The 27686-nt window shown below is 35.6% G+C and overlaps 1 protein-coding gene across 4 annotated transcripts in view; it reads right to left on the bottom strand.

The window, feature by feature from the left end:
* The window catches only part of CNTNAP2 (contactin associated protein 2), a 1217517-nt gene that overhangs the window by 348288 nt on the left and 841543 nt on the right, over positions 1-27686 (bottom strand). For all 4 annotated transcript variants that reach the window (XM_051768491.1, XM_051768490.1, XM_051768493.1 and 1 more), the window contains one exon: positions 8342-8448. In XM_051768491.1, coding sequence (XP_051624451.1) covers positions 8342-8448 — 107 coding nt within the window. The remainder of the gene's footprint in view (positions 1-8341; positions 8449-27686) is intronic.

Raw genomic sequence — 27686 nt, 5'->3', positions numbered from 1 at the left:
TTCAAATACATAGGAACAACACAACTATACAAACAACTAAAACCAAAAGTGTAGTTTCAGCCCTTACACTCTGTCTCACAACTCATCTGATAGAGTTATTTCCAGCTGATTTTTTTAATTTCAACTTAATTACTGCTGGTTGATTATTCATATTCTGCTTTGCATCCTAATGCTCATTTTCTCCACTTAACCTTCACTAAATGCTATTGATGCTATTGCTCAATTTGGAACTGCAGCCCTTTCTGTCAGGAACACAGACTCCATCCATTTCCTTACAATAAAAATGCAAGTTCCTTCCAATTTATTACACATTCTGCATTTTATAAACACCTGGTACTGAGCAGTTCTCAGCTCAGCTGATAATAAATTAGTAGTAGAAGAGCTATAGTTTATAGCACTGAAACCAAGAACAATCTGATTTTTAAACAAATATTGGAGTTCAAAACCAAAAAACTGCAGCATCCCCAAACTGAAAAAAACAAATATTAACAAAGCTTTTCTTTTCCAGTTTTACAGAAACATATGAAAAATGCAGCAATATGGGGCTTATATGTTTCACAGGAAAAATCATGTGAGGACTAAACAAAAACTTCAGTGTTGTTTTAAAACTACATTTTAATAAAAAAGGTAATTTAATAATAGTCTCCAACCTTAGAAAAGAAATGCTTTATGTTAAATCCTTTGAAAACATGTAATAAATAATAGAAGATGAATCCACAAAGACTATTATAAATTATGACGATAATTCTTTTGAAAAGCATTATTGAAAAAAAGAGATTAGCCTCTTTTGTAAGTTATTGGTTATACAATCCTTTTAATAAACTTCTGTAAATAAAAGTAGTTTCTTTATAAACAGGCTTTTCTGTTCTCAACAGAAAAGAAACAAACATCTAAGAAGAGGTTTTGCAAAGCATGTATCAAATTTGAACATTTGATTACTTCAGATACAGAATGTGCCAAAGGAGGAGAAGAATAAATTGATACTGACATCCCTGGTAAAGAACAATCAGTTGTTGAAAGTTCTTTCTCAAAGGATGTTAACAGCAGAAGAGAACTAAAGTCTCTTTCTAGAAATTTTACCTCACATTTCCCCTCCTATTTCTCCAAGATCAGCATTACTCACACATCTGAGCTGATGAGTTTGAATACAGTATTAATTCACCTCCTGGAAACTACTTTACTTAGACTTGAGTCTCAAAAAGAGTCTTAAAGCAGGGACCCTCAAGGAGCAATTCAAAAGACCATAGCCTTCATCAGGGACACCCAAACATCAGCTCACAAGTGGATGAGGTGATAGGGTGAAGAACTATATTCACTTTTCTTATAGCATCTTGTACAAAACTTACTCTTTAATGATAGTGCTAAAAGAGCTGATCACCCTTTTCTCATCACTGCATCCAGTATTAGGTTCATAAATACTTTCCACAGCTCCAGTCTCCCCAAACCAAGCCTCACTGTCAAAACAACTCTTACTATTTCTCCAAATCCACTTTTCTCAGAGTAACTTCTCAATTCACCTCCCTATAAAGCTCCTCATTCCCATTAGTGCGTCCCACAGCAGCTGCTCTCCATCAACCCAGATGAAGAAAATCACCTCAAACACATGAGGAGGGGTGGAATGGCAGCAACGCAAATTTTGCCCTACTGAAAGTTCCTCTTTTGTGTTTTCAAAACCAACCAGCTTGGGTTCCTAGTATTGCTTTTCATTCTTCCTTTCATGTAATTCAGGCAACGTTTGCCATGAACAATGAGCATTGTGGAGCCCCATTGCACGCCTTAAAGTGCCAGCCTTCCACTACAGAAAATCAGCCCTGTATGTTCATATGTTGTCTTTCCATAAATTTACTAATGGAAATTCTTAATTTGTTACTGGGAAATCTGGCAGTCTTGTGTGGTTCATTCAGTCATATGGGCTGCCAAACTTCTGCTAAATCTTAAAATCAGATGCTTGCATGTGCACAAATTCCCTTCTGCAGCATCTATCACCATGCTGCTTTCTGCAGAAGGCCCAGTTCTGAAATCCAAGATTTTTTCATGAAAGAGGCTGCTAAACTAAATGACTAAAACATCGCATTTCACTGGTAAACATTCAGAAGTGTCAAGGTGATACTTTGTCACAGTCCTGCACAAAAATCCTCACAGGGCAACTGAAGAGGAGACGGTTTTGTGTCAAGCCTTCTCAAAATATAGGACCTTTCTGACTAGGCTGTATCTTCCACTTCAAGTGTATTAAAAATTAACATTCTTCCTGTCTTTGAAATGGAACATTCTTTCACAAGACTGTCTTATGTAACACAGCCTTTAAACACAGAAGTATTTATCATATTTTTCCTGATCAAATAATACATTAATATGCTTGTGAAACTCCAAGGCTTTTACTTTTTCTAACAAATTGGATTGTGATCAAAAAGATACCATGGTTGTTCTGAGAATTCCTCCAGTCTCCAATAAAATATAAACCTATACTCTGCTTGTTTGGGATGACTGGAAAACTATAGGGTTTTTTTTGTTTCTTTACTTGTTTGTTTTGTTTTGTTTTTTAACTCAAGTAGATTTCAGAGTATAGTTTTGCTGAATTATGTATTTGCTTTTTCATTATGGAACTGTTTCTCAAATTTCTGACAGGAGAATACCTCTGCCATGCCATTCTTTCCTATCTAGACTCAAAGTGTATGAAGTCTGCTTTTCTGGGTACTTCCTCATTTATAGAAATACAGGGAAATCATATGCTACAAACTAACTGATGGAGATCCTGTTGAAGATCATAGCCTTTGCAGATTAAATTTGTGTTGCTGATCACTGATTTTGGGAATAATCGGCAATGAGAATTATCAGAGATTCTAAAATATGTGTAACACAAATATTTCTTACTCAATGTGTTTCTAGATACTATTAAACTCAATATTAAAGCAATATTTCATTTTAAGAAAATAGTCAATATTCCTGCAGAAAATATCAATGCCCATTGGATTTCCAATGACACTTAACGTACTTATCATTTCAAGATGAGATTACGGCTTTATTCCTCATTAACTTTGAATCAGATTCCAAAATATAGGTAATGTTTATTCCAACAAACTATGAGGAGACAGACAGAGAATTCAGAGGTCAAGTTCTCTTTTATAGAAACTAAGAATTACTATATTGTTTCAAATATTCATTTTGAAAACACAGCAAATTGCTAATTTAAAAAATGTAAAAGTTAATTATATTCTTTCTCTGCAGAGTTGCATTCTCTGTATATTCCGATGTTATTGCTGCTTCTAGTGACAAGAGTATGTAAGGTTGTATTTCTCCTACTCTTTTACAGAACTAACAGTCAACAGACTGTGATCTGGATGTTAGCCACTCCTATGCACTAGTTGAAGATTTCCTGTCCAATATTTCTGAAGGAATCTCTACAGCTGTAAAAGTAAGGACAGTGTTTGTTTGGAGGTCAAATTAAAGAATAATAGAACTTGTCTCTCATAAGAGAAGGCTCCTGAGAGACCTTATAATCCTTTCAGTACCTGAAGAGGCCTACAGGATAGCTGGAGAGGGACTTTTTAGGAGGGCTTGTAGTAGTAAAACAAGGTGGAATGGCTTTAAACTGAAAGCCAGCAGGCTTAGATTGGATATTAGGAAGAATTTTTTTACTATGAGGGTGGTGAGACACTATAACAGGTTGCCCGAGAAGCTGTGGATACCACATCCCTGATGGTGTTCAAGGACAGGTGGGATGGGGCACTGAGCAACCTGCTCTAGTGGAAAGTGTCCCTGCCCATGGTAGAGGGGTTAGAAGTAGAAGAACTCTAAGGTCCCTTCCAATCCAAGCTATTCCATGATTCTGTGATAATTAAGACTAATCTTTTATGTGTAAACTGAATAATTTTCCTAGTGGAAACTATTAGGAGAAGGTAAATATGATCAAACAAGGTGCTTCTGGCCTTTTCCTTAATCTAACAAATTTATGCAGGAGGTGGAAGGTATATCATAGACGTGGTAAACTCTGTAAGCCCTTTGATACATTTCTTTTACATACAGATTCTAGAGAAAGCATGCATTGACCTGTATATTAAAAATCTGAGACAAGAAACTTGCATGATCATTAGTTATCCTGATACAGGATAACTTACACCACTCTGTATTAAAGAGGCTGTAAACACCAGGAAGAACATTAGAGCCTAAAACTAGATGTATAACTCGTGCAAAGTGTAGCAGAGCAGTGTTACCTGAAGATCATAATGGAAAAGAGAAGTAACAAGGAAAATGAGCTCCTGTTCTCAAAGGTTTCAGGAACCATTTACCAATAGACTTTAGAAAAGTATTGCTCTAAGAACTCTGCATGGGCAGGCCAGCTTTTGCTAGGCTGTAAATATTAATTAGTCAGGGCTTAAAATATAGCTGATACAATAAAGCAGTAAGAATGATACTTGCTGTTAACTATAACACTAATAATTAATTTTAAAATAATTTTGTAAATGTTTTATCACTGTAAATCATGATTTTTAAGTAAATAAATTAATTTATCTTTTAGTATTGTCTAATGATAAAATCAGTGCTCTAGTGTGATATTTGCCAGGCCACAGCATTTCCCTGGGCATGAATATCTGTTTGCTGAAAGAAACCTGGTAGATTCCCAGGGTATTTACCATGTACTGAGAGATAGAACTTTCCAGTATTTTGCTTAATTCACCATTGAGCTTCAGGGACCCAGCTGTAGTGGGATGAAACAAATTATCATTTCCTCTGAATGGCAGTTTAAGCCTCTGACAAATAACAAGATAGTGGACACAGAGCTTGGAGTGTCCAGTGTGTCTCTGAAAGGTGAAGAGCTTTCCTGTAAGAGTGTCATATTCTGAAAAGCAAACTATTTCATAATCTTAAGATATCAAACAAGTGTAGTTGATTTACACAACTGAAGAGATAATAAGATGTTCAGTTTTTATTTCAGATTTATTTATTAGGAATTTTTCCTTCTTTAGCTGTTTATTTTTGGTTTATAGTTCCTAGCATGTCTAAGCCCCATATTTCTCTATCTCTCTAGACTAATTTTTGTTTTCACTACCATACTATAAATATATTATGATCAGACCTGTGTGAAATGAAGTCATTTTGATTCATAAGGTTTTCATGCAAACATTTTTCTCTGTTTCACTTCAAGGAGTTCATCCCTTGAATTTGTCTTTGAATTTCAACTTCAAAGGAACCTTAAACCGCAATCTGAAATTCAGTCAAAGCTGCAAAGCTTTGCCTTGTTTCAGGTCAAAAGCTCAGGAAAGTGTTGAATTACCTGACCAAAGCAAAATCAATTCACTGAAAAAAACCCTTCAGTAATACAGAATTATCTTGTTCCTTTAAGTTCTGCAAAACTCAAACTCATTACAACCAGCTATGGAGTTACAGTCCCCACTAACATAGTCTTGACTCCAACGTCTTCGAAAAATGCTATTATATCCACCACACATTGAGAAAAAAACCCACATATTTTACTGTGGAGTATAATATAATCTGTTCTGTAAAATAATCTTATTTTTAAGTAAAATGGTACTGAACAAGTGCTGTCTGCACTTAAACACTTTCCTGCTCTGTAGAATCATGATATCCGCTATATTTTTCTTACAATCTGCAATGCTGTTTAAAATTGCTTTCAGCTATTTTTATACCACATGCCAGTCATCATTCCAAGTTGCCTCCTCCCCCAGCATGTCTTTTGTACTGCTATAGCCACAAACCTCAAAACTCAAAAGCAAAAGGCAGCACACCAGGCATGTCCAAGTATACACACATACTGCACAAGTAGGAAAGGACAGTAGGGTCAGCACCATCATAGCAGAGCTGAGGTCCCAGACCTCAGGACAGTATAACCTCTGGCAAGCTTTAACAAATCCCCTCCTTATTTGTAGCTGTATCTAACGCTGGAACATGCTGTTATAAATACTGATAGCTATTGCCTGCTCAATAAGGGAAGAGTTAAGGTTGTCTCAGTCTATATCTTGACGCTCAAATTTTTGTATTTCACTCATTTTTGTACCATTAACTTCTATACTCTAGAAAGGCATAAGATATCACACATTGTGACAGGACATCTATCAAGCGAATAACTTTCGGCTCAACCTTCTTTTGTAAGAAAGAAGACTTCTAAAGTACAGCAATATATGGTAAAAACTACGATTATGTTCTTTAAACACAAAAATGTAATAAAACTAAAGCTTACACATCCAAGTTAGAAACTTTGCCTGAATTTAAAAAGTAAAAGTTCTTGAACAATGTGTCTTCAAATGACCTGGACAGAGTATGTAATCCCATACACTTTATCTATTCCATAGCGAAAGCACAATACACTCCAAATCCCTCTTTTGATATTGCAGTTCAGCAATGCCTTTTACTTGCCTTATTGCATTGTTTTATCCATAAAAGGCAGGTGAAAATCCTATTAAATGAAATGTCACATCTCCTTGGGTTATTATTTCGTTCCTTTGTAATAAATGGGATTTCAGAAAAGTGATGTCATCCGCTTGTCCTTGTTACTTCCCTTTGGAACTCAAGAAGAAAGCTTAACTATGTTTAATTGTGTCTTAACAGCTTGTCTGCACACCCACAAAGGAGCACAGACAGACAATGGCAGGAGGCCGAGCCCCCAAAAAAACCCTGCTGTGCTATTCGACATCCAGGCATCAGGAACTGAGGAGTCTGGAGTCCAGGGCCAGCCACTGGGCCGAGTGCCCGAGCTGGTGGAGGGATCCACTCTGCATGAATATGGATGTTCACTGTTCTGTGGACATGCGACCCGCTCAGCCAGAGAAGTGAGCAGGATGAGGCCATTGGTGCCGTGTTAATGTGTGTGCTCTGTCTGTGATCTGATCAGCCAGTTGTACATATATATCCATATACATATATTCAGTGTACATGGGCTCTGTTGGGTGCATGCTTACCGGGAATACTTTTACAGCCTTGCTACTGGTTGCACCTGGGGGAATGCAGCTGCAGCAGTCCAACACAGTACATTTTCCTCTCAAAGATAACACTTATTTTAAGAGGCTCACTAGAGAAAATAAACTCAACTGAGCTTCCATCCCTGCATTTCTGCAGTTAAGCAACTTAGCCTACCGCATATGTAGGAATTTTCACTAAATTTTCACTAAAATATTGAATACTGTAAATCCTGAATTTTCTGTCCAAAGATTAGATGCAACCACACCATCACTGTGCACATTCTTTCTTGGTGGAAAAAAGGCTGCCATGAAATCACTCCTCCAAGCATTGATATCCTAAATATTTCTCTTTAATTAACATTCATTTGCCATTTAGCCCTTTCAGTTTTACCATTTCAGTAGCAAGATCACAGAGAACTTTGCCATCAAATGTGTATGTATATATATATATAAATAGTTATTTTATATATATATATATATATATATATAAAATACATCCCCTCTTACATTTATATAATTTTTATCCATGGAATAGGTTTTGTTGCAATCCAGACAACTGTGAATAATCAAAGTTTTCTCATTGGTTTGATTTTTTTGATTAAAAATGAAACAACTCCACAATTTTCTTTTTAGAATTTTACACAGCTGTAGTTAAGGTAAATAAAAAATAATATAAATTTGTATCTCTACAAATCCTGGCTTCAATTTCAGCTTTTCACCTGTTCAAAAGCATTTTTTCTCTCTTGTCAATATTAGGAGATTTTTTGCAAAAAAAAGAAGTGATGACAGTAAGGACTGGATATGTTTTCTCTATCTTCTAGGTATTTTAAAATACATTTGCAGATGAAAATCCCAGTTTTTAGCATATGAGAGAAGGAACAGAAGATACATGCATTGTTCGGTACCGATTAGAAGAGCAACCTTAAAAAGAGTACCTTTCTTCTTTCTGTGCTTTAATAGTGTAGAGCATGTGAGGCTCATAGAAAATATTCTTATTTGAGAAACCCATAAACAGAGAGCAAATAATTAAATTTTAAAGTGGTTGATAATCAGTATATAAACACACTCCGGGATCAGCAACCCAAACAAGTATCTGTAGCAGCAGTCAGCACCTCTCCCCAGTAGCTTAGGGCAGATTCACTGTGTCCATTTGAAGCTCTACCTTGTGTGCAATTGCTGAGAAGGTGTTTGCTCAGTACACCCAACTAACACATCTGTAGTGCTTTGGTCCCTTGTGTGGTGCAGCACAGTGCTATATAAACACATCCTTATGCAGACAAACTGGAGTATGATTAAACCAACACCTTCTTTCAAAAAAAGGTTTGAGGATCTTTAACAACCAGAAAAGAAGACTTGGGCTTTTTATCTCAACTAAAACACGTGTCTTCCCTCCTCCACTGACATTTTGAAACTGCAAGATGGCTTACAGTTATGACAAGTGGCGCCACTGTATCCAGTTCCATCGCAAGTGCACTTGAAGCTGTCCCACGTCTGGGTGCATTTTCCACCATGTTCGCAGTGATTGGGCACACACCTGTCAGGAGGAGATGCAAAGACAGAAAGAAAAATCAAAATGAGCATCAAGATTTACATAAAGCTAAATTTTGAGCTGCACAAGCAGAATATCATGCCCTTGTCTGGTAATTAATCCTTGTTATTTTAGGCAGATTAACAGAATTTATATCTGAACACATGACTGGCATAAAATATCATCAAGGCTTTGCTGCAGCTCTTTTACAAACAGTAAAAAAACACAATAAAGGTGGAATAGAGCCTCCTATCATAAATCAGGGTTCTAAGTTACATATGACTGGTACTGAGCTGTCAAAACAAAAAGAACATCACAAGTCACATCTCCTCCTGCTGTGCAGGTGGTGTCACGCCTCGAGGAGTCCAGTCCCACAGTTGACTGAAAGTTAAAAACAAAATGCCACTGAGTTGCTATTTATCTTTCTGTTGTCATCAACAGGGTAAAGGGGAGGGAGGTTGCCTGCTGGCTAGGATGGAAGGAAATTAGTAATGCTGCATTATTAAAACAAGCAATGGGCTTCACTATAAAAGCTGTGTAAGTTTTTCCTTCTCACGGATTTGTGGCAAGTATTCTTCACCTTCCTCTCACACACTTGCTTTTCTTCTCCAGCTACACTCTTACTGGAGAGTTGAAGGAATGCAAAAGAAAAAGTGGAACGGCAAAAAGTCAAAGTTATAGCAGAACATATATTTATTGGTTGAAATATTTTCGCAATGTGATTTTAAAGATTTGACTTTGGTCAGGTTCTTTTTTATCAAATGTAGTCAAAAATGGGAACTATCATGTACTTTAACCTCTGAAACTATTAAATTTCTTTTCTTTGAAAGGGCTTTGAAATACCATTTCAAAGAATTTTTTTTTCTTATTAACTTTATTGCAATCAGACTCAGTACGGGCTCTGCATTTTTGATCAAGAACTAAAGGAGCTTTTCTTTCATTTTCATTTGGCCAAATCTACATTTTTTTATCATAACATTAAAAAATCAAAACTAGGAGACTCACTATTATAAAAACAAAATACTTTCAGAAATGCATTAAAAATTAAATATCCTTATCTCTAAGATAAATCTGAAGTTCATTGTATTCCTGAGATAGTTAACAATACTTCCATAAACACCACCCAAGGAAATCTTTTCTTTCCTATGTAGAAATTTATTGAAACTGGAAGTGTCTGTGTCATCCCCCTACAAACTTATGGTCTCCTATTTCCTCAAGTTCCAATTAACAGCTGCAAGATGTTATTATATATATATATATATATATATAATATATGGCAAGAATAACTTTTGTCACAATATGCATTAGAGATTTGAACATTGTGTACTCACATGTAGAAACTATTTTTTGTTTTATGCATGCCAGTACAAGTACCTCAGAATATATACAGTATAGCTGTCTTATATCCTATATCAGCCTTTATTATTCAAGGCTACCCATTCTTTTCCAAAGATCAGAAAATACTGGTTTGTTTAAAAATAGCTCTTAAATAAATGCTCTTCTAAAACAAAACCCAAAACATTTAAAAGTTTTCTTTTCACAGTAAAATACAGTGAAACCACCTGAGGCAATTATCACAGTTCAATAAATTATGTTTTGAACATGGTTTAAATGAATTCATTTAGTTTTGTAAGTGTGGTAGGCTAAATGAATAGATAGAGTTGATTACTGCTATTCAGTTATGTTCTCAACACCGCAGAAGAAAAACAAGGGCATATAATAGCACATTTCTAAACATTCAAACAATTAACAATTTACATGAATCCATAGCTGGTGGGTAAAAAAGTAAGGAAAGCTAAGAGCAATGACATTTCAAAAATAATCTCATAAAAGTAACTTCTATTCAGGGATATAAATAACTACAAAAGTTCTTAAATCTGAGTATGGTTTTGTATTTTTCCCAGCCTTTCAGAATAACTCGCTTTTATGTATTTTCTACTTCACTTACATTGAACGTACATTACTTGAAAAGCAATTTTTCAATGACCAAACCAAACATTTTCCTATACCAATTTCACCAGCTATTTATATGAAGTCTCACACGTAATGCTAGCAACTAGTTTCATATTTTAGTGCAGTATAGCTTATTTTTATTGCAGCATAGCTAGTAAAGATACCACATTATTGACTGTATAACTGGGGTAAATGACTTTACCTTCAGAAAAATGAAAAACAGATATTTATCTGTATCATTTAATGGAGCGTATTAAGCCATAAAACCAGATATATTCAGCAAACTCCTTGATGTTAATTTTATGTTTCCACTATGATGGTTGGACTAGTGTAGTCTGCATCTGCAAAATTTCTTTTTTACTCATCTAATTTTTCCTGTTCTAAAGATAATGTAGGTAGAAAAAGGGAGTAAACAATATCTTTATATTAGTGCATACTGAAGTTTATGTCAGACTATAAGACCGTATCCCAAAGTTCTCTCTCCGCCCTCACTATTCTGTTAGTTTATTTTATCAGATAGAATTATAAGATTTATTTTCTATTAAATCCATGAGAAAACTTCTGCAACATAATCTGATGCTCATCTGTCCACTTTTTGGACAGATCTTACCTGCTATAATAGAGTTTACAGGAAATACTAAGTATCCAGAATGTAGATATTACAAAAAAAACCCTCTTTGAATTCAGTAGATGTATCATGAGGAATACGGTTTATCATTGCAAACTCCATTATTTTTCAAACACTTTTCTTTCCATAGAATGAGAGTAATATAAAAATGTCCATATACATCTTGCTAGAGAAATTTGCATTTTTAAGCAGATGTAATGATATAGTTTATTTACCTTACATTTATCATTTAGTATAGACTCAAAATGCGTACACTCAGAATCAACAATTTGCAGTTCTTTCGTATTAAAAGACTATGTTTCTAGCTAATCAAATTCTTTAGTCTCCTTTATAAATGAGGCTGCATTACATAAAAAGCAATACAAAACACAACAAAACAAAACAAGCCTTCAAAATGGCACTTCCCTCCAGAAGCAGGCTTTGAAGTTAGAAATCATCACAAAACAGAACTGGAAGTAAGTTCCTCATCATTGAGTTCTGTGTCTTCCCATTGAGTACACCTACATTTTAAGAACTGCTTCTTACAAAATGTTACTGATTCCATTTTGAGAACTTTCTTGTTCTGCGACTCCTTCTGAAAGGAAAGTCTAGAACTTAGTCCTTTCAACACTTTCTTTTAATTTCCATCCAAAATTTATGCATAGAGAGGTTACAGATGCTGTTTTGTTTGGTTTTGTTTGGTAAATTTTTTGTAAGACTGATTTGTGTCTCAAACAACTTTTGTTTTCCTTTGGGATTTATGTCTGAATACTTTGCAGAGAGCAATCAAAACTTTTCTTAGTTTGTATTTTTGTGAGAACAAGTCTTCCTGTTGGAAAAGAGATTTTCTGTGGTTCTTCCTCATAGCCCTGCTCCCGCTTGCACTTGCATTCTCCTCAGTATTCTAGAGGAGGTTTTAGCAATGTTTTGTGATTTCAGAGTTGATCAACATTTTTGTATTTCTCTACTGAAATTATTTTGCTTAATATATAGCATTTTGCTGACTGCCAAAAAATAGCAGCTCAAAGTCATCCTGAGAATGCTCAATGCACTAAACACTTTCAGTACATTCCCACTCATCTTCTTTTTTTCACTTCCAACCAATGACCTCCATCTTTATATGGAAATCCTGTATCACTCTGTACTGTAACTTCCACTGTGTCATCCAAATATTTCTGCTTATTTTTCTAGGCTGAATCTTTATCATTAGCACATTTCACCAAAATATTCCTAATTTTTAGCCAAGGTTGAAGCATTAAATAGGATCATCTCTGGCACTGATCTCTGAGCAACTCACATCTCTCAGCCAGCCTCTAGCCCATCAGTATAAATTGAGAGGCAACTCCATTTGACAGTTCACAACTCACTTTGGAATTCTTCTCTTAAACCCTGTCTTTCCTGGTTTAGCTAATAACTTCCATCATTACACTATATCAAATGTTTTATTGACATCTGACAAACTAGATCTATTGCACTTCTCCTGTCTGAGGAAAAAAATACTGTGCTTTATCAGAGAAGGAGATCAGGTTAATCCTGAACTATTGACTGTTGATAAACGTCTGCTGCATTCTACTCTACCTTGCATTTACTTCAAGAAAGATAATTATTTCCTTATTCTCTTCAAAAGAATAGTAAGACTGCTGAAGGCAGATTAATAGGAGCCTGGTGTTCTGGATCTCTCTTTTTCCATTTGTTAAATTACATTAAGTTAATTCTGTCACATAATTATACAAAGCCATGAGCTTTTTCTTTATTTGCTTAGGGTTTTTTGTTGTTTGTTTGTTCCATCTGTGGTACAATCATCCTAAGTGAACCTGACAGACTATTTCCAGCAAGAAAGAAAAAAAAAAGAAAAGAGAAAAAGAAGAAAGAAAAAGGAGATGAAAGAAGAGAGAAGAAAGAGAAGAAAGAGAAAAGAGATTTCATAGTGTCACTATAAGCAGGAGAGTGATATGAAAGACCAACGAAGAAATCTTTACAACTTATTCAGCAGAAATGAGTAATGGTTGATTTTCAATTGCACAAAAAGTTGTTGGAAACAGGAAGGTTAGAAATTTCCACAGGGAAAGGGCAAAGATGCAATGAAGTTCATTATTGGTTAAAAAGTATTTTCAGAATATACATCAGGAATGCCTTAAGTATGTTTGTTTCTGCCTGAAGGCAGGAGAATAACCTCTGAGGTCTAGTCCAGATGCTTTTCTGATCCAGATATTTTCATGTTCCATAAAAACCAAAAAGTATTTCTTTCAATCTCTTATTTCTCATTCTGTGACAAGATGCATATTTTCTTATATAGCACAGTTGTGACTGTGCTATTTAACCTCTGTAAGTCAATAGGTTTTGGTCACTACCTCAGTCTTTTCAGAGGACTATATACCTTAGGGCATGGATATTTAATATATTAACTAGTTTCCTGAGACATATTGTGCCAAAAGTGTTTAGTAATTCTCCAGTTCTGAAGTTTGGAGATCATTTGATCAGGAAGATAAAAAGTTATTTTGAACAGGAAGTCAAATGTCCAGATGGCCACGCAGAGACTGTTCAATAAAGTCCCTCAGTATGGAAGAATCATCAAATATCTCACTATTTAGCACTGTAAAGCACAGACCTTTCCTTAATTTCCTTGCCTTCTCCTTTTACACTTCCTATCTCTAGCGTAAGTGCAAAACACAGCTTGTGCGTAGCTACAGCCTGAGTCAACTCTCCTTTTATATAAATTTGAAACAATCAAGCCAAAGAAATCACCAAAACAAAACATTCACCTGTGCTATTACTCCTCCACCTGAGAGGTCAGAAGGAAGGAATGAACTACACATAGCACATGACACGAGATATCTGACATATATTGACCATAACTGTACTGAAAAGAACTCAAATGTTACAGTGATATTTACACCATGAGAATTTCTGTAGAGCAGAACTAAATGTTAAAGGCTTTTTGCAAAGGAAAGTAACCCAGGCTGAATTATGCTTAACGCAAAATTCAATCTTTTCCTTCTCATTGTCAAATCCCTACCTAATCTTGCTCCTGATCACACCTCACCTCTCATTTCTCTCCCAAATTGCTTCTGTTCCACTTTTTTGTCCATATCTCTGTCTCAGAGCTAACCACCAGCAGTTTGTTTTGAATGGTTTTACAGTATGTTTCCTCTAATTGCCCTTTTTATCACCTCCAAACATATCCTTAAAATCCATGGTTTATCATAATTTTTGCAAAGATCCCTCAAAATGCATACTGCTGTCCTTGCTGAGTATGCTGTTCTGTTGCCATCATCCTTCATTCACACACACACAAATCTTAATGTTTAAACATTATGTTTAACATTGTGTTTAACATAATGTTAAAACATTATAAAAATTAAGACTTTTTTTACTGTAGAGGGATATCTCACTGCTCAAGAAGACCATGAAAGATTAGGCCTCTAAAACAAAATACAAGGAAAATAATTTGTAAGAGCAATAAATAATGCTTTCAGATGTTAATCTGAATCACAGAATATACGTATGTTTATTTAAAAGACATTCTGTAAGCTATTAACAACATCACAAAAATATTTTAAACATATGCATCTGTTTGCAGTGATGCTGCTCTTTAATGTGATAAAATGCATTCCAATCATCATGGTAAAAGTAACACTGAACAATAAGATAATCCACTAAAGGACAAAGTACTATTGCAGGGTCCTACTGTACCAACATCAGATAAAAATTAACCATTCCATAGAGAACCCCTGATTTTCAGCATATCCTAAATGAAAGTAAAACCAGCTGACCTACCTTTAAGATTCTGTCTTATTTCTTCCAATGTAATGAGTGTTTAATATGACTTTGAGATTTTCGGTAACAGGACTTGGATCTGATATGCAAGGCAACACAAAGGGCAGATGGAAGGGACTGTAAAATCAATTTAGATTTTCCGTAATTCCCAAACTAGTTTCATTTGCTGCTGACTTCTAACCTAATTGTGCACAGATGCATATAATCAACAATGGCAGAACTACATAATCCTGAACCAAGGAGGACTTAGCCTTTCTTTATCACTTAACAGTAATACAAGGCCATGTTTCTTTGGTGGACATTATCAGACTTGTTCCGCCATGAGATCAAAACAAAATGCTTGGCACCTTTAAAGACTGTGATTTGTAAACAGCGAATCAATATTAAAATATGCAGTGACATTTGGTTAAACAAAGTTCCTTTATGGTATATTCCCAGGAAAGGCTGCCAAACATACTTTTGGTGTTATCTTCAGACCGGCAAGGTGCTATACTATGCTGTTTGCATAAGAATGATTAATGAAGGACTAATGCATAAAGAAAAATACCACAGTTAACTCATTTGGATTAAGTGATCCTCTTAGATTTGAGCAGGTTTTATTTTGTATACAACAGTGTAGAGACTAATTTTTCCTTTATTTTCTACTGCTTTTAATTTTCAGACTACTTCACAAATTAGGTCCTTAAAATTAAATCATGCTGGTTGCACTTTAGCAGTTCCAGGAACTGGATAACCCATTTTGCTGCACTTTTTGTAGATAATTTCCTGTACCTGTTATGCACAACCTAGGTTCAACAGTCTGATGGCTGAACAACTACTTTCGTCCAACTCAAACTGTTGCCACTTCTGCTGAAGAGAAGCGGGGGAGGGTGAATCTACTGCACCAGCTAACAGGAGGGAATTTCACAGCCCTAACGTCCCTTGGAGTTGAGGCAGGAGGAAAGGGTGTATAGACCAGCCCTTGTTCAACTGTTATTTACCTTCTCTGGGGTGGAGAAGGTCAAGGAGGGGGAAAAAACAGGATAAAATGGGTGGAAATGGCCCATGGGCTACGTCCAGTCCAAAAGCTTCAAACTGGAGTATGTGATGATAATGTTACAGAGGTAGATAGATGATAAACCCACAAATGCATAAATGAACTAATCAGGCTAGATAAAAACAATAGTTTCTGTTGCACAATGCTTTAGTCAGAAAATGCAGGGCTAGGTCTTCAGCTGGTGTAAATAAGAATATTTGCATCTATCTTAAGCCTGTTAAATGAATTGAAACAAAAGGAAGACTAAACTGTTATGAAAGGCCAGCTACTAAATATTATCTATCTCCAGTGGGGTTTTATTTAACATTTTCATGTCCTTTTGAAGACCTTTGCCTAGTTATTACCTAGTTATCTGCTTTTAGAGCAGATGAGAGATACCCTGCATAAATACTTTATTTTCAAACTGGTATCTTTGAGTTTATTATTTGAATAAACACGTATGAGAATTGGCAGGTAGTTACTAACCTAACTCTGCCAATGTGGCACAGTTCAGACCTCCTGGGGATATGAGAATATATGTTAAGCACTGAGAATCTCCAGAAGAATCTCATGGTTTTTAGTCACTGGAGTTCTGAAGAACTCTTTAAATCTTTCCAAGCATTGCCCTGTTCAAAATCTGACTAGTTTAATTTTGTATTCATCTAATCACCTCTCTTTCATTACTTCACATAGGTAAAGTAGAACACACTGGCTGGGTCTGAGAACAAATAAAATAGATTCTTTGGTGTCTTGTTAACTCTTTGCTATTTCTACTTTTTACAGTTTTCATGAAATACAGCTCCTGAGATTTTATGATGTCAGCTTTATAATCCATGTTAGACATTTGAAGAAAGTTGCTCTTGTTCTTTAGATCATAATTATCACAGCACATGGACCAGTGAACAACTGATATAATACAGAACAGTGACTACAATATTCCCCCCTAATAAACACAAGTGATCATGCATTAAATCACAGGCAAATACAGAATTTATACAGCTGTGTTTTAAATGAGTTTATTACTAAATTTATATTTTGGGGAATAAAGAAACTGATAGTCAGAAATCTTTATGTTTCTTCCCATAATGTAAAGAATTACTTATTCGTAAAGATGAGTATAAAACTGATGGATGATTTTATACTAAAAGCCTCTTCTGCATCAAAACTGGACATGTCATAGCCCTTGGCTGTGACACTTCCTCACTCCTTCATGCATACCATAGCAAACCTTATATTTTGCATTACTTGTTTTGATCTCCTGTGTCTTAATCAGGGACAAGAGCTATCTCATGTTGATCTTCAAACATGTGACAAAGCCTTGATGCATCATATGCAAAACCCCATTAACTACGTTTTGCTTGGCAAATGTAGAACACATAAATCACCTTGATGCTCGTGGAGCTATAAAATGCCATCAACTACTATTGATATAAGGACAGTCTTGGCTCAGCATCCTATTATACTAATTTGGCTATGACACAATGAAATGGAATTGTATTTCATAACTGGTAGATTTTGAGTTGAACATACTGAAAGTCAATGTCCCACTGTTTTTATGGCATGGTGGTTTAAAGGAAACTCGAGATAAACATGATTTAGTGCTAGTAAAGTGATGCCGATCTTGTAAAGCGCAGATTGTCTAAATGACTTATACTACAGAATGGTGATAGTCCTAAAAAAAAATCACAACAGCAAAGGGTCTTTTTACTTGCTTAGTATGAATGACTTTTGATTCACCTAAAACACTTCTGAGTTTTAGTAGTTTTTTAAGTTTTTTTATTTTACTCTTTACTATCATTACTATTAGGAATCTGGCCACCTTCTTCACTGTGATAGACACAACTGAAAGCTTCCCTAGAAGACCAATTATCTTACAAATATGGATTGGGAGGTAAAGTTAAGTCCTAATGTCTTCACAGAAACTGTGGATCTTGCATTAATGTTTAGGTTATAAATGGTTAATTCCAGTGGATGATTCCAGCAACCATATGATCAGAAGAGTCTGTTCTGTAAGCTATAGTAAACATTTTCTGCCTAAGCAGTGAAGGTTTTGCCTTGAAAACATAGTCTTGGCAGTAAAGCAAAACACACAGACTATACAGTGAAGCAAATGTGAAATGGAAGTTAATGTTTCTGAGATGTTTATTAATGACAACTGGTATAAATGCCAGTTTCATTATTAAATTCCTAGCAGAACACATAAGTCAAGGACACTAATTTCTCCTGCCTCTGAGAGAAACTCAGATCTTCCTTATTTCTTGGTAGAGCAAAAATAAACCTACCAAGACTTTTAGTTATCCCACTGTACTATAGAAGAACAGCTGAGGTCAGCATGCTTTTATTTCGGTATATCCTTGCCAGCTCCTAGTTTGCTCAGTATTGGCAAGGACATATAGACTAGGTTCTCCAAGTCATTAATTTAAATTTGACTTGGATCAATCATGAATGAATCAGATGTAGACAGCATTCACAAATTATTTACTTCACGTGGAACACTCTCCCTGAGTTGACCCATACAGCCACAAAGCTTAATTATGTGTTTATCATTCATTAGAGGCAATATAATGTGAATATTCACTTGTAACCCTTTCCCCTTTCTCTATTCTCATTTCTCTTCTTTTTACTTTGCAAGATTTTTGGATCACAAAAAAGGATTAAAATTTATATTTGTGTAGGACCTTATCACAATGGAATTTCCTCCTCCTTATCATTGCAGTCATCAGGAACAACAATAACCAGTAACACAGAAATGAGTTATCTTTTTATACTACACTTTTCTCCTCCAGATTATCGTGGAGCATATGCTAAAATCTACACAATCTGCTTTTTCTCCTTTACTATGACATCTACCACAAACAACAATATTCTCAGCTAAAATATCATGTATAAAACATGAATCATATAGGTTAAACTGACTTAATCCCTTGTTCTTTGTCTGTGTTCTTAGTGCACATCAGTATTTTAATCCTTTATGGAAGCTCTGAAACATTTTTATAAATTACAATATAATGAGTGTTGTAGTCTAAAGCCATCAAAAGCAAGGATGGACAATGAATTTGCAGCTCTGCTGCAGTGTGGTCACAGATCTGTGATAAATACACTAAAATTTTCAATTTGCTTGAAAAGAGATATGTACTGTAAGTAATAAACAATTCATTTATTAACTGGAACTTGTGCAATGAACTGTTTTGATGCCAGGAGGCTTACTATTGAAGTAATAAATAGGTGTGAGTGCACACACATACGTGCATTTATGTTCACACACCTACATTCAATGTGCATAAACGTACACCATGCTTTTTCAAGGATTTCAAGCTTCTGAAAATTGGCAGTCCTTTCAAGAAAACAATTCATATTTAGAGTAAAACTGTTTTTAAGAAAAATGTAACTATGAGGATACAACTGTTTTAATAATATGTACTTGACTGTAAAAAATGTAATGACACAATCCTGGTATGCTTAATTTTAATTACAAATAGCTCATTGATGGGAATCTATTATTCTACCTAAATAGGCTTGTGATTGCCCTATAGAAAAAATGATAGACTATAATTTAGAGTAGTTTAGAGGCTCCTGATTTTAGTTTTCTGCTTTTCAAACACTGCAATTTGAGAATCATAGTTCAAGGTCTGTCAGTATTTCAGTTTATTATAAGCTTTGATTTCTCAAGGGTTTATATTTCAGTTACAAAAATTTACTCCAGAAATCCAGCACACAAGGCAAAAGCCAGAACAGAAATAAATAGTAGCATACTGACAGCATTGGTTCTGAAATACCTCATGCACTTAGTATTCCGGGAGAGTAAGGACAGGCTGGTAGATAGTTTGAGAGGTTTTATTTTAAGCAGTAGAGGAAAAAAAAAAAGTAAAACTCCCTACACAATATTTTGCTTTTGCTTTCCAGACAGTTCATCATTAAATTTTTGACACTCCTTGAAACACTCTTCAGAGGAAAGGGCAAGATTTGATTAATATCTCAACTTGAACAAATGTTGGAAAACATGTTGAAGTTCTTGAAACATGTCATTTGACATGTTCAAAATGAAGAGTGTCTTTTATAGTTTAGAATAATTTTTCACTTTGAAATATAATTTAAAATATACTACATGGACAAGACTGTACCAAGCCAAGTAATAACACCCTCCAACACTGTTTCAAATTGAAAGTATATTTCCAAGTATTTTCCTGAGGGAGAAATGGGTTGGAGCAGTTGAGTGGCGCAGTATGCAAGAGACCTGTTGAAGGAATCTGTACAACTTTGATAGCTGCACCAACAGCTGAACTGGAAATAAGAAAGTAGCCTTAAATTCAGTAGCTCTGATACAGGAGCAATCTAAACTGGTCATGCACCATTGGTTGCATCAATGCTAAGGAAGGAATTTAATATGAAAACTGAAAAGCAGATACAGAGAGACACTGTGTGTAGAAGACAGAAGTGTGAGAGAGAAAAAAAATGAGAAAATAAAATGTTTAATCACAAATGTGAACACAAATGTGTTGGGGGAACCAAACTGCTAGAAAAAGAGAAATTGGAGAGCCGCTCAAAGCAAGGTAATAAGGAAAAAACATAGACTCCAAGGACAGGAAAAAGATGAACTGCTGCAACCTCAAGAGCCGATGAAATTACTCATGAAACAATATAATCAACTCATCATGTAAGGATACTTGCACTTACATTTTGGCACTGAAAAAGACCTCTTCATCCCTGATTTTAAGACTCAGTCTTTTTAAACTCAAGGTATTTTGACTGTTTTACAGATATCTGCTAAGGCCTTCTATTTACCTTACATTCAAAGAGACGTTGTGTCATATGTACAAAAGAAGACAGAACCATCATCACTGCTGCAAAAATGATATGTCTTTTCATTGTTTGACTATTTCAAATTGCCAGCTATACATAGTGTGGGCCTTGTAGATAACTTCCATTTTAGCCAATAGTTTTGATAACGAAGTATTACAGAATTAGCCATGAAAACAAAAACTTCTAGTTGATTTATTCCATTGACTTACTGGAACAAGTTTCTGCTTTATATACAATACTAATGAGATAAAACATACCTAGTTACAAAGTGTTGTACATGCACAGATATTACAAAAAATGCTGTCTTAAATTCTTTAGAGTTTTTTTACAAGGCATGTGACTGCTAAAAAAATTAAAACACAAAACATCACTATTAAAGACAGAATATAAATAAGTATTGAGAACAATGAAATGTACGATTAAAGTGGCTAATGGTATATATTACTAAGGTAATATTCTAAGATTAATGATAAGTACATAAGCTTATCATAATCACAGTATGGACCTTGCAGCAATGAAAGGCTAAATAAAGCTTTGAGATTGCCACGACCCGACATGAGATGATAGCAGGTTATTTGCCTTTCAATAGAGAAGTCTTCTCCAGTCTGTTCTCTGTAAAACACACAGTACACTGAATGGATAACTCACTGTTTTAGCTCATTATCCTTAACCACATAGGCTACACATTTTATTCATGGCTTTACCTACAAACACTATTTTTTTTCTCCTAAAACTTTGCTTTGTCTATTTAGTGCTTGTCCCTTAACTTTAGTATGTTAAAAACATGTCGGCAATTCCTACTGCTTCATTTCCCCGTAATACAAGAGATTGGAAAGAAATGTTGAAGCAACATCTTCCTTTGGTCAAATCTTTTCTTACTGAAGATTGTTAACATCAAGAGCTTTGAAGCTCTTCCCTCTTTCCTGAATGATCCACATATAGCAGGTAACACAGGAGTGATTGATGTAGAGAAGGCATATCCCACATGTTCAGCCATGCCTCTGCTGACCTGTACTTACAAAATAATAAATATGGTAAGCTGTAACAAAAAGTCACAGTTGCAATAACCTGGGGTCAGGCACCACAGCTGTGCATACGTTACTCTTTCTTCCCCACTTACTTTACCTACAATATCAGCAGCATACCAACTTGGTATGTTACTTTAAGTCTGCTTTACCCTCAGACACACATCTTTCTACCTCTAGCTGCTAGGAGTATTATTGGTCAGACAAAAGAATCATGAATAATATCATAAAGACCTTTATGGAACCCAAAATTTTATCAATGTCATTGCATGTTTTTATGTACAGGGTATCCTCAGTTATGCATCATTTACTCATGTCCTTGCAGTGAAGGAACAAACGTGTAGATGGATTCAGTCTTACAGTGATAATGCTTAGGATGTAGCCTGTGTACTAACTTAGCTCTGCTGTAGCTAGAAAAAGTGTTTCTGGATCAAGAAACAAAGTAAAACCTCTGAATCTGCATTTACAAACCTGATCTGATGAAATTAAACTAGAGTTTTGTAATTTATATGAATTTGTCCAACAGAAATAAGTCAATAAAGCTTTGAAAGCCTCTTGTGGAATCCACTCTATAAAGCTTTGCTAAAACACGATTTCTGAGACAGGTTCCCTAGCAGGGTGCTGTGGTTCCTGGTTTTGATAAACAAGGACCTGCATCCAGCTCTGCTGAAAAGACAAACAAGGAAAACTTTTATTTCTAAAGAGATAATACAAAAACTGGTCAATAGCAAAAGGAAATGTTTCAACTTCAGAAGAAAATACTTCTTATTCTCTTCCTTGATCAATGTAACAATTGTATATTTCAGTGTTTCATGGGAAGATATTTTTATTTGCTCTCTACTGTTCAGATATGGATCACTGGAATCAAGGCTATACTGGGTAATTACATGGTACAACCATTCTTTACATTTTACTGTATAAAATTCTGAAATAAATTATATTAAAAAGGGCATCAGATCAATCAAGATCTGCTAAAAAATTTGCACTTAATTCTTAGACTCATAAATCCTGATTTTGGTGCTGACCAAGCAAAATTAAACCCAGTTAAGAAGAATTCATCATAGTTTAACTGAGTCCAACAAAAAAAAAATGGATGAGAAGTGTAAAGCTTCAATGCAGAAATACAGTAAACTAAGATTTAAACTAGAGATTACTATTCCTCTAATACTTCAAAGCAAAAAAAGTAAAGAGAAATGAAAAGTGAAAAGAGTGGTAGCCTTTGTGACTTTCCATTCTAATCTATCAAATACCACATCAAACTTGCCAAAATTAATATGTGAATCACTTTTTCAAAATACTTTTAGTGGTACTCGCTACTAATTTAATCTAAAAATGTAAAAGAGTTTGCTCATCTTTGACTTCTTCCCTAAAATTGGAAAGACTCTTAAAAGTCTTAGCTCTTTATTTCTGAACAGTGTTTCCATCTTAATATTTTAAATAGACAGTGTGTTTCTTCAAGTTATATGATAATTGAACAATTGTTATCTCTTATTTATATAGCATTCCATAATGAAGGACTAAGTGTGACTTCCTTCTGTAATAGTGAAGCTACTTGTGTTGCCAGACCCATGCAGAACTCCATGTGGAGTGCTCATTTCCAAGGGAATGAGCACAAAGGACTCACCTGGCAAGTGAGTCAGTGCCCAACAACGTAGTGTTGATTTTTATTACACAAATGAAAGAACATTTTGAAGCTAGAGTGATAGAGTGATAGAACAACAAAAGAAAAACCAATCTGTTACTGTTTCCTTTAAAGCAAATGAGAATTTTGTAGTGGTGTTTAATAGCAATGGGGTCAAGATGAAATTGTCACTAAGCCTAGAAAACTTGGAAAGCATAATTCTGCTGCTCTTGATGATGTATAAAGTGCAATACTTAATGTTTTATTGATAATTTTAAAAAGTTCAACAGCGAGTTACATTATGATTGTGTTACTTGATATTTTACCAGACAAATGTTGAAAAATATGTTTAGCTACACAGTGAGAAGAAATTTTGTATTATTTAAGCTTTGACAAAATTTCAGCTGTATACAGTTAATGCACAAATACCAAGTTCAAGACCTGCATGTATATCTGATAAACAAAAAAGTAGATGTAATTAGAAAGAATGTCATGATGTGGAAACATCATTCTTTGTCTTCCCATTCCAAATACAGATGTAGAGCTAAAACTTGAAGTGTGAATGTGTGGGAAGAATAAATGCAATGTTTAACACACAGAATGCCTTTTGGTTCTTCATGAGGACTTGTGGGGCCAATATGCAGGTAATTTGGAAGCCCTTAAATCCGTGCTCCGGAGTTATTTGGTTTATATTATGCAAAAAAAATTAGGGTCCAGACATCTTCCAAAAGACTCAGTGTTTACACTAAATCTATCTTGTCTTTCACAGATCTTCTTCCTCTTTTCTTTTACATTGGCTGTTTGGTGAAAAGATGGAGGGAATTTTTTTTTCTTTTAAACCAGAAAGTGTTGCTGGATACACAGATTCATAGTCTTATTTAGAGCTCTTAAGTGGTATCAACAGGATCCAATGGATGTAACTTCCTATTGTTTGTCCCTTTGTGCAGTACTGTGCAAAATACCTATTAAGTCAAAGTAGAGAACTAGGATGGCCTTTGGTGTTATTTGGTAACAAGCACATTTTAGGAAATTTGTAGCCCTTTCCCTTTACCCATGCAATGGCTTTCATTCCACCTGTTTAGATGGTTATTTCAAAATGCAGTTTATTTCAAAATTGGGTTTAAATCTTGATACTTTACAAACTGTAAGAATCATCACCACTAGAACTGCAGAAGTGGAAATGAGCTGTGTCAATCAGCTTTTCCACCAAAGAAAACTTATCTTGTAACTACAATGCTAGGTTCCTGAATTTAGAGTATGATAATCTAGCAGAGCCCATGTTAGTGTGAAAGGAAGTGGCTCACAAGAGAATCAGACTAAGAGACTCCTAGCAGTTTTGGTCCTCACAGCACTGTCAAACACATTAAAGCTAAATCTTCACATGTTATAGATCACTAGAGATAAATCAGCTACCAAAATCTGCTTGAAGTTTTGAAGCTACTCAAAAAGATCTTTATAGTGACTCACCAGTCTGGCAAAGATAGGTCACATTAAAATTAGGAACTAATGCATTATTTATATTAGGGAGGTTGTAACTCAGAAATCACTGTTATTATAAACAAGAGAAAGGTCTATGCAAGAGCAGTGAAATTATACTGCAATCTGCTCAGCTACAAAGATAAATTATTTCTAAGCAATATGTATTATAAATAGTGGTGCTATACAAATAAGCTGTCTCTGAATTATATTGGAACAGGAAAAAATGTTACCGATTTCTGTGAAAAACTGAGTTTGGTTCACAAGATAATGTCAGTCCTCACAGACAGAAGAATACATGGTTCCCAGTGGGCTACAAACTACAACTCAAGCCAGAACTTCCATTGACAAAACTGATTGCTAGAATTCTGAACAAAGTGTTACAAAATCATCAAAAAAAAATTAGACATTATCAGGTTTAAATGAAAAATCTATGATGTAGGAAAAGTAAGTTTATCATGCAAGAGAAGGAGAAAAATACTAGTGAACATGTAATCTAGAAAAAGACAAATAAAGATAATTTTGCACTAAACCAACATTCTTATCTCACTTATTGTAAGCCTTCTTTTCTCCAGGCAGAACAGTTCTAGCTCTCTCTGTCTCTTCTCATAGGAGAGATGTTCCAGTCCCTTAATCACAATATGGCCCTTTGCTGGACTCTCTCCAATAGGTACCTCTCTCTCTCTTGTATTGGGGAGCCCAGTATGGACCCAATAGTCCAGGTGGGTCCTCACCAAAGTTGAGTAGAGGGGCAGGATCACCTCCCTTGGCCAGCTGTCAGTGTTCTTCCTAATGCAACCCAGGATACTGCTGGCCTACTTTGCCACAAGTGTACACTGCTGATTCATGGTCAGCTTGGTATGCAGCAGGATCCCCAGGGCCTTTTCTGCCAAGCTGCTTTCCAGCTGGTCAGCCTCTAGCTTGTTCTGGTGCATGGGATTAATTCACCCCAAGTTTGGAACTGTTCATTCATCTTTGTTGAACTTTGTGAGGATCCTGTCGGCCCCTTTCTCCAGCCTTCTGATGTTCATCTGGATGTCAGCACTACACTCTGGTATGTTAGCCACTTCTCCCAGTTATGTATCATCTGCAAACTTGCTGAAGGTGCACTTTGTCCCAGCATCCAGGCCACTAAGGAAAATATTATACAGTATTGGCCTCAGTATTGGTACCTGGGGTATCAGTCAGGTCACACTAGTCACTTGCCTTCAACTGGACTTTGTGCCACTGTTCACAACTATCTGGGCCCAGCTCTTAAACTAATTTTCAACCAAACTCCCTATCCACTTATCTAACATACTTTTTCAGCTGCTCTATGAGAATGATATGGGAGACAGTATTAAAAGCTTTACTAAAGACAAGGTAAACAACATCCACTGCCTACCCTTGTCCACCAACCCAGTCACCTTATTGTTGAAAGTTATTAGGTTGATTACGCATGACTTTCTCTTAAAAAATCCATGCTGACTACTCCCAATGACCTTTGTGTTTGTCATATCTTTAGAAATGGTTCCCAAAAAGATATTCTCCATCCCTTTCCCAGGAACTGAGTTGAGGTTCACCATCCTGTAGACCCCCAGATCTTCTTTCTTGCTTTTCTTGAAGATAGGAGGGACATTTGCTCTCTTCTAGTCTTCTGGAACTTCTGACAGTTGCCACGACTTTTCAAAAGTGATTGAGAGTGACCTTTCAATGGTATCAGTCCATTTCCTCAGCACTTGTTGGTGCAACCCACCAGGCCCCATGGACTTATGTATGTCCAGCTTGTTAGAAGTGCTCCCTGACCTGGTCCTCCTCCATGGAGGGTATGTATTCCTTGTTCCAGACTTCACCTGTGGTCTGAAGGGCCTCACATTTCTAAGGGCCAGTTTTAATGCAAAGATTGAGGCAAAGAAGGTGTTCAATATGTCAGCCTTTTCATAGTACTTGTCCTCATTTGCCTGCCACAATTCAGCAGTGGGCCTACATTTCCTCTCGCTGTACAAGCTTTCCTCTTGCTGGTACATGTAGAATCTACATATGATTTTTAAAACTTACTAAGACCTGTAGTTATTGTCCTTATATGTTGGAAAAGAGGTTATTTCTTTTTTTATATATCTTAGGAGGCACTCAGTTGAGGGTTTTCCATGCCGACAAAATTTGTGAACTTTTTGCAATGTATGGGTCTCATATGAGATTCCTGCTAGATTAGTAGTAATGTATGGTACAGTCATAAAAGGCTAGTATTTGAGAATCCTGAGGTTACCTAGCTGTGAAACATGAGGTCACATAGTCTGCACCAAGGCTCTCAGTAGGATTTAATTGAATGAAAACAATGTAGTAGGTGCTGTCAAGTATTAACTGCATAGTAAAGCCCAGGATGCATAGTTAATTTTATCTGAAAAGAAAACTACACATAGAGAAACTTAAAGCACAAGAAATGCTTCAGACAACTGAAAAGCACATGGGCAAATAACAATGACAGGTAAGAGTTACCGAAGTTAGGACACATAATTATGCTATCCTCATGAAAAATACTGCAAGATCATTAGCAGCCAGCAGGGACAAGCATCTCAGTTTTATTACTCACAAGAAACACTCAAAATACGTGAACATATGCTTTAAAATGTCAGTGCCTCATTCTGACCTCTTCTTGGGCTGTCATAATTTGTTACTCTTATATCCTAATACATTTTAATTTCTGCCATCCTCTCGAAACTTCCTACAGCACAGCACTTGCAACAAAATTTTGAAGTGTAGGTGGTGTCAAAGCATCTCACATCAATTCCAAAACATACTCATTCTAATTAAATTTAGGATTGTAACGTAATTTATAGACATGGGTTTTATTTCCATCTACAACTATAAACAAGGTTATGAGCCATAGCATGCCCACTGGCCATTCTGTTGCTGCTACCTGGTCCTATGAGGCTCTCCAGGGAGATGTCCTGGGTGCGAGTGTTCAAACTAAGCTTTTAAAATGGCTCCATT

This window comes from Manacus candei, unplaced genomic scaffold (assembly GCF_025592945.1).
Source record: "Manacus candei isolate 608988 ecotype Guabito, Panama unplaced genomic scaffold, ASM2559294v1 h1tg000095l, whole genome shotgun sequence".
NCBI classification, from domain to species: domain Eukaryota; kingdom Metazoa; phylum Chordata; class Aves; order Passeriformes; family Pipridae; genus Manacus; species Manacus candei.
Note: the sequence above shows the minus strand (reverse complement) of the source record. Positions and strands in the feature narration are given on the sequence as shown.